This window comes from Rhagoletis pomonella, unplaced genomic scaffold, assembly GCF_013731165.1.
Source record: "Rhagoletis pomonella isolate Grant_MI unplaced genomic scaffold, Rhpom_1.0 Rhpom_scaffold_00004, whole genome shotgun sequence".
In the NCBI taxonomy this organism is placed as follows: Eukaryota; Metazoa; Arthropoda; class Insecta; order Diptera; family Tephritidae; genus Rhagoletis; species Rhagoletis pomonella.
In genome coordinates this window covers 64419652-64434164 of record NW_023458558.1, presented here as the reverse complement: position 1 = coordinate 64434164, position 14513 = coordinate 64419652, and the positions used below count along the sequence as shown (strand labels likewise).

General features: G+C 38.3%; 1 protein-coding gene across 6 annotated transcripts in view; it reads left to right on the top strand.

Annotated features, from left to right (window-relative positions):
* LOC118737979 (homeobox protein homothorax) overlaps positions 1 to 14513 on the top strand; it is a 615436-nt gene that overhangs the window by 487673 nt on the left and 113250 nt on the right. For all 6 annotated transcript variants that reach the window (XM_036468825.1, XM_036468823.1, XM_036468822.1 and 3 more), the window contains one exon: positions 556 to 651. In XM_036468825.1, coding sequence (XP_036324718.1) covers positions 556 to 651 — 96 coding nt within the window. The remainder of the gene's footprint in view (positions 1 to 555; positions 652 to 14513) is intronic.

The window sequence follows — 14513 nt, the reverse complement described above, 5'->3', positions numbered from 1 at the left end:
TTCAAGTACGAAGTATGTATGTATTTAACTTGCAAAGTAATATGTTAAGATCGCTGGGCTTATGTTAAGTAGGCAAGTGTTACAAATGCGTTAAATATAAATTTTTTTTCGTACCAGTTTTCTGTCACGTCACTTCAAAAAAATTAGTGAAAAAAATGAAGGGTTCGAAAAGTTTATTTATTGGTCAAGAATTTTTTATAGATACATATTTTGAGCTTTGTTTTTGACAATACATTTGCTTGATTAGTCGAAATATCGCTTTAGGGCGCTATTGCTTCAGCGTAACTTCTCTATTCTTTCTTGAAAGTATAGATACCTATGTATTTCTCGTGTTGTTCATATTTTTACTGATCATATGTATGTATGTATATTATGACTTTTTTATTTCCTGTAAAAATTGATGGTTAAATATGCATGTTTATTCCACTTTTGTTTATATTTTGTTATTATATTATATTTTGAGTTTTTTTTATTTTTCTTAATTTGTTATACACATCACCAGTAAAAAAACTATTTATACTAACAAACGGCTTCTCTGTTTCTACAAATTATTAGGACGATGGTGTCGAAGAGAATGGTCCTCACCTGCCGATGCTAGAAATGCTGATCCCTCAAGGCGGTTATACTCCTCAGTCTTCCTCGGCAGTCCTGGTGAGTAAAAACATCTGTTCATAAACTTAGTACCATTTAAAATTATTATATTGGTATGGTTAGTACATAAATATGTATATGTATGAGTTTATGCTCACGCCTCAATATCGATTGGAAGTCAAATATTTAGACGGCTTCTTTTCCTACCTACGGAGGCAGAGCCAAAGCCAGATCCTTTTTTTTTTTAGCAAATAACCCAAAGAGTATGCTCAAAATCGAGCACAGCTACTCTTTTAGTCCAGGTTAGCTTAGCAAACCTCCCCCTTATTTCTGTAGATACGACAAGAAGCGGTGTCTGTCAGTATCCGATTATTACGCCAACTTCAAATCTTAAACAGGAGCGATCAAGTTGTATAAGAGTTTTAGATCGCTTTTGATTGACTATTGGCCAGAGGCGCTCTGATGTCAGATAGGTGGCTTCCGTGGCCCATCTGCCTTATCGATGTTAACTGGTATTTATTTACAGGAGGTTTGAGATATGTCTACCATCTGAGCAGAATTCACCATGGATATATCTGTCCCTTTTCGTGCCACTCCCTCGGCTGTGCAATTACCACTGATGCCCTGGTATCCATACTAAATTTAATGTATTTTGACGGCATAGTTTAGAATCCTTCTGCACTCTATTACAAGGTTGAAATAGATTGAATGAAATATCCAGCTTACTTTAATACCCCAAACCGATTCCGAGTACCGTTAATTTCTTGATAATCCAATGATCGGATCTAAACTTAATTAGTGTGGGACCACCACTGAGGTACCAGCTTTACTTTAAAAAATTATAGAAATCGGTTAACGTGGTCCAAAGATATGCGGCAACATATGTACATAAAAAAAATATTCCGACGAATTGATAACCTCATCCTTTTCTCAAGTCGGTTAAAGATGCATTATAACTTTGTATGAAATTAGCAATTTTATACAGAATAAAAGCAACAAAAGTCAGAAGAATTTTATTCAGCAAAAACTGATTCAGATTTTTGTTCACTTAAGCAATATGTTTTTCTTATAACTTGTATTTTTATTGTTTTTTTTGTTGGTTCATATGAAAATATAGACAAAACAGAGCAAAAATCAGGACAATCGACCGAATATTTTAATAAATATAAGTGCACAAAAATGACACTTTATAAATTCAAACTTTGACACCTTTTATGGACAAAAACTATGTTTCCTTCATCTTCCTTCGCCTTCTCATTATGAAGAAAATGAAGTACCGGACTATTTGCTACAGATTATGGAATAAAAATTGTTGTTTAGTTATAATATTATGACTCATATATGGCCGAAATTTCGGAATGATATAATCATCGGCCCGCTTTTTAAGACATTTTAAGGCTTTTTTGAGGTTAGATTGGTATGCTTTAAAATAAACGGATTACGCCCAATTTTTGACCGTTCACACATAATGTTATTAGAAATAAAGGGAGAAAATTTCGAGAAGTCATTTATTCTTTCGTGTGCTTTTTGGGGCATTTTTGAGGTTGGGTTTATGTGGGAGGCATACTTTAAGATAAATCGATTATGTCCATTTTTTTTTTTTTTTGAATTCATATACAACGTTATTACCAACATATGGACATAATTTAGGACTCGAGTAATCATCGGTGCACTTTTTATGGCATTTTTAAGACGTTTTTGAAGTTAGATTTATATGGGAGGTATGCTTTAAAATAAATCGATCGTGCCAATTTTTCGTTTCTTTCTTTACTTATGTATGTCCATAAATGTTACATGCAGAAAATTCGGATTCGGGCCTTTGCTCACAAGACATCCTGAGTAGACATTTTTGAATAGAAAAGCTTCTCAGGTAAACTAAATGTCCCACAGAAAATAACTTTCACTAGAATTTTCACTAATATAGAGTTTCGACATACGTATTTGATTGGTGAAGATTTAAACAATGAAATCCATATTCAGTTGTGTAACCAATAAAGAATTTTATAACCGCGAAAAGAGTTTTGTTCCTTCAAAAGCCCTTGTGACATTGTTTAAACTTTGTGTAAAATATTGAAAATCTTAAATTGAAGCTTCGAAGCAAAGCAGTAAAATTGCCTCGAGGCCCAATATAGGAATAGAAAAAGAAAAAGCAATTCAAACAAAGAAGAAAAACCAGAATTAAAACAAAAACAACAATTACAACTATAAACTCTCGCAAAACAATGTAAGAGCGCCAAAGAGAATTTCAGAAGCTACTAGGAAAATACCCGTGTAATCCAACTCAGTAGCTCCAGATATAACGCAATGGTCGAATAGGTTTGAGATGTTGAGCCAAAGACTAAACAGAATAGACAAGTGAAGTACATGGAGCGGTCATAAAGCGAAGCCTGCAGCTGCGGATGCATACTTTGTTGTACCAAAAGTCCATACATACATAGTTATGGGTGGATGGAAAGTAGGGATAGACAATAGCTGGATGAATGACGCAGATGCTCAGATGGATTGCTGACTTTTATCAAGGTAGCCAGAAAGTAGAAGGAAGAGTGATTCACTTGTGATAGAGAAACTGGATATGGCAGATAGGTTGAATTTCTGTTGCCCAACATCAAAAACATACAGGAAAGATGATGCATTTCAAAATAGCTGGGTATTGGCTGTACATATAAGTACTTTCAATGAGTGTGGCTGATGAGGAGTCACACTGAATTGCGTATTTTGCGGAAACAGGTACTATGTTTAGAAGCAAAAAGTATAAAACTTTACAGGAATGAGCAAAGAATGCAACGGCAATTGAATGCCGCTAATAGCAAAGCCACAGTCGCAGCCACTGTCTCAACCGGAGCTATAACCACTGACAATGCTAACCGAAGCTGATGCTGATGCTGATGCTGAGGATAATGATGAAGTCGGCCAACCAACCAGCCATCCATTCAAACAGTCAGCTAGAGAGCCACAGGCAATGCCAAGCAATTCAAAGGCACTCTACCAGCCAGCTATGCCGGCTGCCACATGCCACATGCATACCTACTACGGTAAGTTAACGCATCATCTTGCAGCAAGCAGCCTTGCAGGCTGCTAAACAAAAGCAAAACAAGTTGTAATGGAGTTTAGAGAGAAGGAAGCGCACTTTTGATGCTGCCTTCTAAGGCTATATGGTGCGCTTGATGATATATACCGTTGTTGCTGTGGATTTCTTATTGTGGCTATGGTGTTGGTGGTGGCAGCGGTAGCGGCGGCCGCAGCGGCGACAGCGATGGCGGCGGCGGGAAATGAGCTTCTCAAACACATTTGTGGTATGCATGTCGTAGACGTTGTAGAACAGTTGATAGAACATGCCTGGCTTCCCAGCTGCCGCTTTGCCACGGCTATGTTCATCACACCGACTTCAGTGGCCTCAATGGTCGTGGATTGTTGTTGGTTGGCCTTCAAGTTAGTTGCTTGGTGCGAAATGGCCGCCACACAGCTTACGCACATGCTGAGTATGTATGTTTGTACATAGTATGCGGCGGCAGCGCCAGTTGCCACATGTGGCAGGCATGTAACTGAGTAAGCAAGTAAGTAAGTAGTAGATACATCAACTGGCGAATGGCGCTGGAGTGGAAGGTTGAACGATGGTCGATGGATGGTTGGTTAGCAAGTCAGCTAACTCAGTCAAATCGGCTTAGAGGGACCATCTCGAGAGGGGTGTATGCGGTGGTAGGCCGCATGGCACCGAGATGTTAGTGGTGCTATAGTAGCGATATCAGATATTTTGCTGCAACTACACGTATGTATATACTGGTGCGTCTGTATGTGTGGGAAGTGCGTGCACAATCGCAGGTAATGGACGTAGGCGCATGTTGAGCAACGATGGCTTCTACTAAGGCTAAGGCCGAGAGCCAGCAGGTTGGCAGGCGGAAATTGCATTGTTGAATGATATTTACGCGCCACATAACGTAAAAGTTAAGGCAAGAAAAAAAGCAGCAACCACCGACGATCCAAGCCGGCAACCAAGCAGAATAAGCAAAGTCTGTTGGGTTGTTGGTTTGGGAAGCAGAGATGTAAGTATGCTAGCGTAACTGACTACAGCAGTGACGATGTCGAGCAGCGGCCAGCAGTCAATACACCGCAAGTCACTCAGCTATGAAGCAATGATGAGATAGGCGAAGCGTATTGCCCACCACTGCTCTGTTGTAACTCCTTTACCATTGTGATGCGCCATCATACTTTACATTCTTTGGTTTGAAGCGCAGTTTCTCTGTCTATTGAATCAGTCGCTGCTCCGTTTTTCCATTCGTTGCTTTGGCGCTTCTGTAAGCGTACACATCTATTTTTATTTTATTTTTTTTAACTATGCGCTTTAGATTGAGCCGCAGCTTTAGAATTTGAATTATGCACCGCACAAGCGCGTTAGTGTTGCAGAGGAAAACTCCTTGCCCTCCTTTACACGCATGCGCTCATCGCGCTACGCGAAGCATGGCTTTAAAAGTGCTTCGGCCGAGGCTATTACAGCTAACTTTTGTTGCGCCGTAGTCAGCGACTTCGGCGTTGGCTTCTTCTGCTTCGACAAATCCCATTAAAGGCTATTTTTTCACTTTACTTTTGAGGGCGTTAGTATTCGTCGTTAGCTCTTATGTATGTAGGTAAAAACTTGTGTACATATGTATTTAGTTGTAACATCATCATTGCCTGACGCATTTTGACTTTTATCGAGCATTGGCCGATCGGTCGCGTACATCTTCGTACTTATTTAAGCGTGGTTGTAAGTCTGCATTTATGTCGATTTTCTCGCAGATGCGACGCTAATGGAAATCGTATACTCACATAGCTACATACGCATATACATAAATAATGGCGCTTGGTTGAGTGTATAGATTTTAGTTTGCGTTGTCATGGGTTAAAAGGCCAAGTACTCGTACTGTAACGTTGGCTTGGAAATACATACTTTAAAACGTACATATATAAAGTTTTAAGATATACATTATTTCTTCTTTTAAAACTGAAAATCTGTCTACGCGTGGAGATCCAAATATTATCTATTACTGCAGATTTTTTAGCGTCAATAATTCTTTAGAATGAATCTTGTTGAGTCTCGGCCATGAGATCCAACAGTCATTCTGATTGATATATAGGTCATCAGTTACGGCTGTAGGTTAATCTTCAACCGTCCTTAGTAGCACAGTGGTAGTAAGGAGTTAGTTGCTTTGCTAATTTTCAATATTTTGCTTTCCTCGATATTGCTATGTCCAGGAACCCAGCGGAGAACGGTTTTTGACGTCACCTAGTGAAATCAGCGATGCAAGACATTTTCGAAGTATGTACTTTCGACTTTACTAACTTGGAAACTAATTTTTACAATGCCACCTGGCTGTCAACGAATATTATGCCGGTCCCTGACATAGACTTACTATCCCGTATTAGACAAGCTGTCTGGCAGAGATGCACGTCTGGCGTTATGAATTCATTGTCTTTTGGTTTTTGGAGTACAGACCTCAGCTGACTTCTTTTTCAATACTTGAATAATCGGTGTAGATGAAAATACCATCGTTTACCGAGAGTAGGCCGGCTTCTAATGCCTCCCTAGTTGGAAATTATATGGGAATCTTAAGAATAGAATGCCAGGATGACGTGGGGTAATCCGTTTCGAAATCTAAGTCGGTCTTGATTCTATACCGATGCCCAGTGGCTACAAGACTCGCAACGTCAGATCTGGGTTTCCTTAGTAAGTTGTATGTCCTATGAGGGTTGTACACGAGCCACATGAATTTGAATATACAGCAGCATGCCACCTGCGCTACTTTTATTCCGATTTCTGAAGATTGTGGAGAAAGATATCTCTATATAAGGTTCAAATATCGACACTTATGTGGAAACCCCCTCTGGCTGTCTCGTCTGCAACCTCGTTTTCGGGAATGTTGCGATGACCAGGAACCCAAAGTAAATGTAGATTGAGCTGAATACTTACTGAATTTAAAAGCGTCCTACACTCTTTAATTATTTTCGACCTTGTTATAAAAGAAGCCAAGCCGTTAATGGCCGCATGGCTATCTGTGAAAATGGCTATGCGCTCGCAATGACGTAAACCAGTACGTTCTAAGAGAAGGAAGCCTTCAGCTATAGCGAATATTTCTTCCTGGAAAACACTTGTAAAATCGGGCAGATGAATTGATCTTTTTACTCCCAGGGACTCAGAGTAAACGCTTGCTCCAACTCGGCATTACATTTTGGTGTACAGATGATTTATCCAGGTAGAGATATCAACTTCCTCGTCTCAGTCGGCTCTCCGCGGAAGAATGACTGCGAAAGGCCTGTGAATCTCTACTTCAGATCGTAAGTAATCGGTAGCCAGTCTCATCTTAGGTGGCTATCGAAAAATTATACTGCTATTCCTGATCGGTTTTCCTTTTCATATACACAGTTTTCTGAGTCTTATAGCCGATAGTGATGCGATATGCATTATGTGAAGGTCTATAGGCAAAAGGTTTGTATTAACATTGAGGGCGTCTGTAGGACAAAGTTTTCATTACCCCGTGGTCCCGGTGCATGCAGCCCTCTGAGCTCTGCCTAGTTTCACATGATTATACTGGTTCTTTAAGACTGTCTACCATACCAGACAACCGTAGCATAAGATCGGACGTATAACCGATGTGTACAACCAGAGTAGATACCACTTTTGGATTAAGACCTCATGTCTTCCCAAAAAGCCACTTGCCAACTTAGCTAAAGGTCCAGTATGACTCCCAGATACGTCACTTGTTTAGACAACCGTAGGTTTTGGCCATTAAGCTTTGGTAATTCGAAGCTAGGGCCTTATTCCTGGCCCATTGGACATTGGTCGGCCCATCGGCATAGATTTGCTAAAATTCCATCCATGATGTTAGCCACCACAGATGGAAAGAACTCGCTACATCGTCAGCGTAGGTACCTAATTTTACTCCCCCCTAGTTGAGCTTGAGTAGTTCTGAGTTGATGGTGCTAAGCGATAAAATTGAAGAGATGACCCCACCGAGAAGAGTGCCCCTCTTAACTTTCCTCATTAGTGTCTATTGTACAAAACCTGTTGCATTTAATTCCATTTAACAGCCTTGCGGCAATGGTTCCTGGCTGGTTTATGCACTATTCGGTGGGCTTATTTCCAAAAGGGAATAAGATTTAACTGTCATCGGTGATTAAATAATCAATAATTGTTTATACCCGCATTTTAGCACACTGGCTTGTTGAATGTGCCATCTAATGAATAGTGTCGTCGTTCTCCTTAGCTGCTTTTAAATGATGTCATCACAAATTTCTGGCGGAGACATGAATACAATGTAAGAAAATTCCTTTTCTATAATTGTTTCCTTATAGAAAAAGTTTGGTTTCTTTTCCACCTTAGACATTCTGAATTCGTTCAAAATATGCCAATTCTTTCAGTGTTCTTCCGGGGTTTTTGGACATGGACTGTCTTTTCAATTTAATAGTGTTCGCTTTAATTTTGTGAAAAAAACTTGTTTTGTAAGTTCTGGATCATTTCTACACTCTTTCTTCAAATATTTCTCGTATTCCAGCTGCGTTTTGCATTTGGTTTTTCACATCGTGTTTTTACTATATTCGTAATTTTAATTTTCTTAATAAAATCAATTGGTGGTAGTTCATGATTGTGTGTGGATTAATATCACCACACTGAATATTTGGAAATAACCTTTTTAATCTATTAAAAAAAAAACACTTACGGTGTAATTTTTATTGTAAGAACAACATTTTTGTTTTCTATGAATCGACATACTTTAAGCATGGTTGACGCTATTTCCATTTGAATGAGGAAATAGCGTCAATGACTTTATTTCCAAATTTTTGTTAACTTTATTTCGCCTTTGAAAAAGTAACAATGACAATTGACTTTCCGTTGATATTGTTAGCTGTCACCATGTATATACTAAAGGTCAGATCTAAAGATGATTTTTGAATCACACCCATCGAAACTTTCTCGATACACAAAGCACGAAGAATTTGAAATTCATAATTAAGCACATTGACAACTTTTTCTTCCATTTTCTACTTTAGTTTCGAGGCGCGCTTTTTACCTGGGGTTAAAATTTCTTCCTGCTTAATCTGCTTGAAACAATATAATCGATCAAAAACTGTTGCGAACCTTAAAATGATAAAACGTGTGAATCAACTTTTATCAATACATACGCAAAGCCATAAAGAATGCACATTATAAAATCACCTCTTCAACACTCTTTCCACTCTACATATGTACTTCAACAAACCTATCGCCTAATGCGCTAGTTCTTGCCGTCATTATATGCTTTGTTGCTGTTGGGCAATTCGTTAAAGTCAATTTGCAAATCATTTTTCCATTGAAAGCCAATTCGAGCGCGACCACAATCAGCAAAGAAGTCGCGTCTCAGCCAGCCTTCCAATGAGCTGCACCGACTGATCTGACCACAATCATTAAAAAATCATGCTTTAGCGGCAGGTATGAGAAATCAAATGAAGGCTTTCAGATCAATGCGAGAAAAAGAGAAGAAAACAAAAAGAACACAAACCTGAAATATGCAGATATTCAAAAAGAAAAAGCCAGGTTTCTTTGTGCGCGATATGGAAATTTTGCGGGTCTTCACATAAATACGTATTTGCGCATGCGGCGGCTGTTGCCGCAATCTGTTTTTTTTTGCAAAATTTTTTATTTTTTTTTTATTGCTATTCCTTTGCATAACTTTTGTTTGCGCGTCTGAACTTGGTATTACCAAGAAATTGTTACTTGAAAGCTGTGCACTCTCAACCGAAATGAGCGCATTTGCAAATGAGTGTTGGGGAGCGAACGGGGACAATGGATGAAGTTGATGTTGCGCTTGATTGTTTGTTGCTGATGGCCTTGGTGCGGCAGTAATAGAAATAGCAACAATCATAGCTACAACGACAACACTTCAAAAGTAATGATTTTCTTTGAAATACACACTTCACCATGCACACCAATAAAACTGAAACATTTTGACCGCGGCACTAAGTCTGGTAGGATGTCGTGCGTTTGCGAATAAATGTAACTGCACAAATTTTGTTGTTGTTATTGTTGTTGTTGCATTTACTTGCATTAAATATCTATTTTAAAGCCACGCTTTAGGGCTGCTGGGCGCATTTCTCATTCCGAATTGGAAGTGCCTTTATTCATACTATACTATTTGGATATACATATGTACAAACTTGTGTAGATATAGGCAGTGTACGTAGTGCCTGGTACCGAGCTGGTAGCTCCTCTGTAGCAGTCTGATCCAATGTCAATACGTGCGTTCGTCGACTTTTTCGTAAATCCAACTAGCCGACTCGAGAATGCAAGTTGATTGCTCGACATTTCCCAAATTCAATTGTTTGACTGCTCACTAGAAATGTTAATCTCGGGATCCCGGGAAAATAATTTCGGGATTTCAGGGATTTGTAATTTGCACTGATGGCAATAACAGAAATGTTTTTCTTGATCAGTATTGGCTATATCTTTTTTTTTATTTAATAATTAATATTTTTTTATAAATGCCTAGCTCATAGATAGGTAGTAAATTTTACACACAAAAGTCAATATACTGTCAAGACTGGCCAAATATAGTAAAATTCATTTTTAGATTTTCACTTTAACGTCAGTAATTCAATAAATATTTAAAAAATTGAGTGAAATGTGCTTGGAGAAGGAGTATGGGTATCAAATTAAGGAGGAAACTTTGTAGAATTTAAATGTATTCAATTTTTTTTTGTGCATAAGGATTGGTAAGTATTGAAAATGTCCTTTTAAAATTGTATCCTTGAAATTTCGCAATATGTATTTGTTTTTGGAAAAATTATGTGTTAAGGACTTATATAAACTCGATAACTTACTCGAATTTCGTCCTTCTAAATTTATCTGCTAAAAAAATTACCTATTCGTCCTTGTGTATCCAAAAAGTTTTAATTTTTTTTTAATTCTAAAGAAATTTCCGCTTTCATTTGGGACCCCCATATTTGTATTCTACATTGCATTAAATTTTTTAAATAATTTAGCAAAGTCCTTTACAAAGTCCTTTAAAATAAATGCTGAAGCCAGAGAGAAAAAATAAAAACGACACTTTAAATAAAAAAGTAGGTTTCAAACCCATTTATGTTTTATTTATTTTATCGTAGAAAAGCTTCTTAAACAATATAGAAGCAATTGTTTTCGATTTAAGTTGTCGATAAGTAATGAATATCTAAATCCCGGAACTAATCCCGGGATTGTGACAACGACATCTCGAAAATTCCGGGATCGTAAAAAGCGAAAAAATGCACATCCCTACTGCCCACGCCGACCTCCCGCCTGCACTTGGGCACTCGCCTCCTTTGCTCTAAATAGCTAAGTTCTTCTAACCATCTATTTGGCCATCGATCTATCGTTTCATTTTGCCGACAGCCTGTCTATCACATTGCCTTTCGTCCGATTAGCTCCAGCTCTTAATCTACGTACAAACATCCATATATATATGCAATCACTGTCTTCAACTATCACTTTACCGCTACGATTTTCCGACTCACCGTCTTCCGCTAACAATCTACTATACTACAGGAGTATATACCCAAGTATGTACATACATACATATATTTTTTACTCTCCTCGCGGCATCTGTGACGTTCGATCTCGATCACTACGCGAACGTGGTGTAATAACACTAAATTGTTGCTGATTATCCTTTTGGCGGTTTTCTTCGATCCATCGATGCAACGATCCGCCTATGTGCCCAATCCTCGCCCTCGCCACCACTCACCAAGTCAAGCAAAAAATAAGTAAAAATAAACTTAAGGCTTTTTACCGTTCTTACGCGATTATTTTTCGTGAATCTTTCTATACAACATCCCTACCCCCCCTACTGCGCTCACACCCTCTTCCATGCTCTTCCAATCGATCTTGCTCTTGATCGTTAGCCTTTTGCACTGCCAGCCTGCCAGCTAGCTTGTTTGCATATTGAAAGCATCCAGCCGCTGCGGCTCGTCGTCATTCCATGCGCAGTCGCATTTGCAAGCGTTGTTGTGGTGCCATGCCACAAGATGCCACCATTGTGCGCGTCTTCTTTGTTGTTTTTTTTTCTTTTTTTGTTCTTCTGTTGATCATGTTTCTCTCGGTAATTTTGGTGCTTTTTGCCAAGTCATTTGCTGCTTCATCGCTGTTTCGTATATGGAAAATGGCGTTATGGCCGCTTAGCTGCAAAGTCGTCTGAATGAAAACACCAAAAACAGCAAACTTTGCATGCCAACAACATACATATGTATGTTTGTAAGTATGTATGTACAAATGTATATGTAAAGCACCATTTGGTACCGCTGCATGCTGCATGCCACTTGCATGTAAAACTATTTTGCATGCCGCAATGTCTGGCTGCATGTGAGTTTTTTGCATTTGCTATTCTTACAATTCGGCATTGTGCTTTAGTGTATGTTGTTGTTTTTTTATTAGCAAGTTTCTCGCCTTTTTTCGAATACTCTCGCTATTTCTTCTACGGACTCTTTGCTTGGATTTGAATGAAATCAAGCAAAAATCAAAGCACTTCTGCCGCCTATGCTGACATGACTTAAGTCTATCTATGTATGTATGTATTCATGTATTTTTGTGCATACATATGGACATACATGAGTAGACGCCAAGCATCTGGGTGCCTTCTAGTTTGTCTAGCTGCACTGTAGCTGGAACGGCCAACGGCACTTACTTATCATTGCACGTTGCGATTGTGTTTAGCGAATCACTTAGCAGGAAAATCTGAAGGCGATTGCTTTGAGAATGCAAAATCAGACATATGTACATACATACATAGTTACGTACATACAAATGCATTTGCATACACATGCATATTTTCGTTACATAGATATGTAAGTATGCAGTTACAAATGTGCTGATTCATTCACATACATACATACATAAACAAATTGCATTTAAACTCATACTTAGCGATTCAAAGCGTTGCGCGCGCGTGTGCCGCTTCAGTGATCAGTCTCAGCAGCATCAAACAAAGCGGCAAAGACTTTTAGATTTGCACTATTCAGTTACTCACATATTTTACAGATATTCTAAGCGATATACATACATGTGTACATATGTATGTATGTATGTATTTGCACTCTTTGTGTGTTTTTGTTTTTTTTTTGTTTTTGCAACGCCATTCCGATTTGCTGTTGTGTTGCAATGAAACGCTTCACTTGTGCGCTATTTTGTTGCTTTGTCGGCATTTTACTGACTTTATAGCGCAACCAAAAAACAAAACGAGATGTAAACTTAGCGTGCGGTTGTCATTTAATCAAATGACTTCGTTTAACAAAATACGTCTCGAATATGTATTTAGAATGTTGTGCGATTGTTAGCAAATTTGGTGCGAAATTGATGGACGTTGATAACGTCAACGTTCACACTCTTAAAAAAAACCGATATAAGTAGTCTAAATGTATGCAGTTCCCCTATGGTCCACATTTGCCGTGAAACAAATCCTTTTTCTTGTCAATATGTAATATTCGGTTTCCAAAATCTTAGCTCTTCGGTTCAGCTTACTCCAGACTGCCACCTCCATGCGCTTGGCATGCGGAAATACGCTTTTCACCAACCAACGCTGAATTGCAATAAATTCGAATTAATTTAATTTTAAGCAAATTTTTTGCTTATCTACATCTGTACGTACACAAACATATGTATGTAACATGCGCAAGTTCACAATTGCAATTCATTCCATTGTCTCCATTGTTGTGATGTGTTGCTTGTTGTACGCCCACTTGTTTTGTGCTAAAATGTAAAATTGCAAGATATTTTGGCGTTTCCTACCACGTTGGCTTTTAAATTAGTTGTTTGTGCATATGTACATATACCTGCATCCACACATACATGCATGCATATGTAAGTGCATGCGTGTGTGTGCAATTTTTGTTGTTCGCGAAATTTCAATATCACAAAGATTATTTTTTTTTCGTTGCCATACAACAGCCAACGCCAACGGCTATCATTTCCGTTCGGTAATGAGTTTTTGAATTCCTTAACCTTTATGCAGCTAAGAAGAAGAAACTGCACTTGGTACGAAAAATATTTTAAAACCCACATACACATACAAACACAAACAAAAGCAAATAGTCTACAAACTTTCTTCTTTTGGCCCGATACAACGTAGCCCGCTAGTCTCTTCCAATTATCGCTAATCGGAGCCAATTATAAATACCAGGTGAAGGTAAATCGCCTTTCAGCTGAACTCTCGAGCGCTTCATCTTGCTCCAACACCACCAGCAGATTCCGCATTGAATACTTTCAGGGATAGGAACGTTTGCTGTCATTGGCAGGACATCACCAAGCCTTGGAGAGAGCGCTGCATTTTAATAGGCTGCACTATGTTGATGCCGTTGTATATGGAACTCGCAGTATAAACAACACAAACTTTCACAAATCCTACTCACCAAATCATCGCTACCTTATTTGAACAACTCAACTGGAAATTAGCAGCTTTTTTGCTATCTACACGATTTTTGTCATTCAGCTGCGTGAATAAGTGGACATCTGTCAGTGTTCTGATTTTCACAGCAGCTCACGCCGTTCTTAAATGTTCTGTAAGCTGCCGAGGTTTGTGAAGAAATTTTCGAACGTTTTTCCAGTCGGCCAGAATTTCATGGTCTTCTATCTTCTTGTATCTGGGTCTTTCTATTCTCATTTCTTATAACACCGTGCGACAGTCAATTTTACATAAAAAAAAATCTATATATTCGTAAAACTAGTGGCCAAAAACAGTAAAACTGAGTTTTTAGTTTTTCTCTTTGACGCCAGGTTTGTTTTAAAAGGACTTTAAAATTTTAAAGATATGATGAGCTAATCATTAATAATAATTATTTAAAAATCCAATGCATTGTAAAATAATTGGGTCGTAACGGCTATAAAAAAAAAAAAATCTGTAAAATTCCATCACCAATTTTTTTTCATCCAATTTTGAATATCCTTGCAA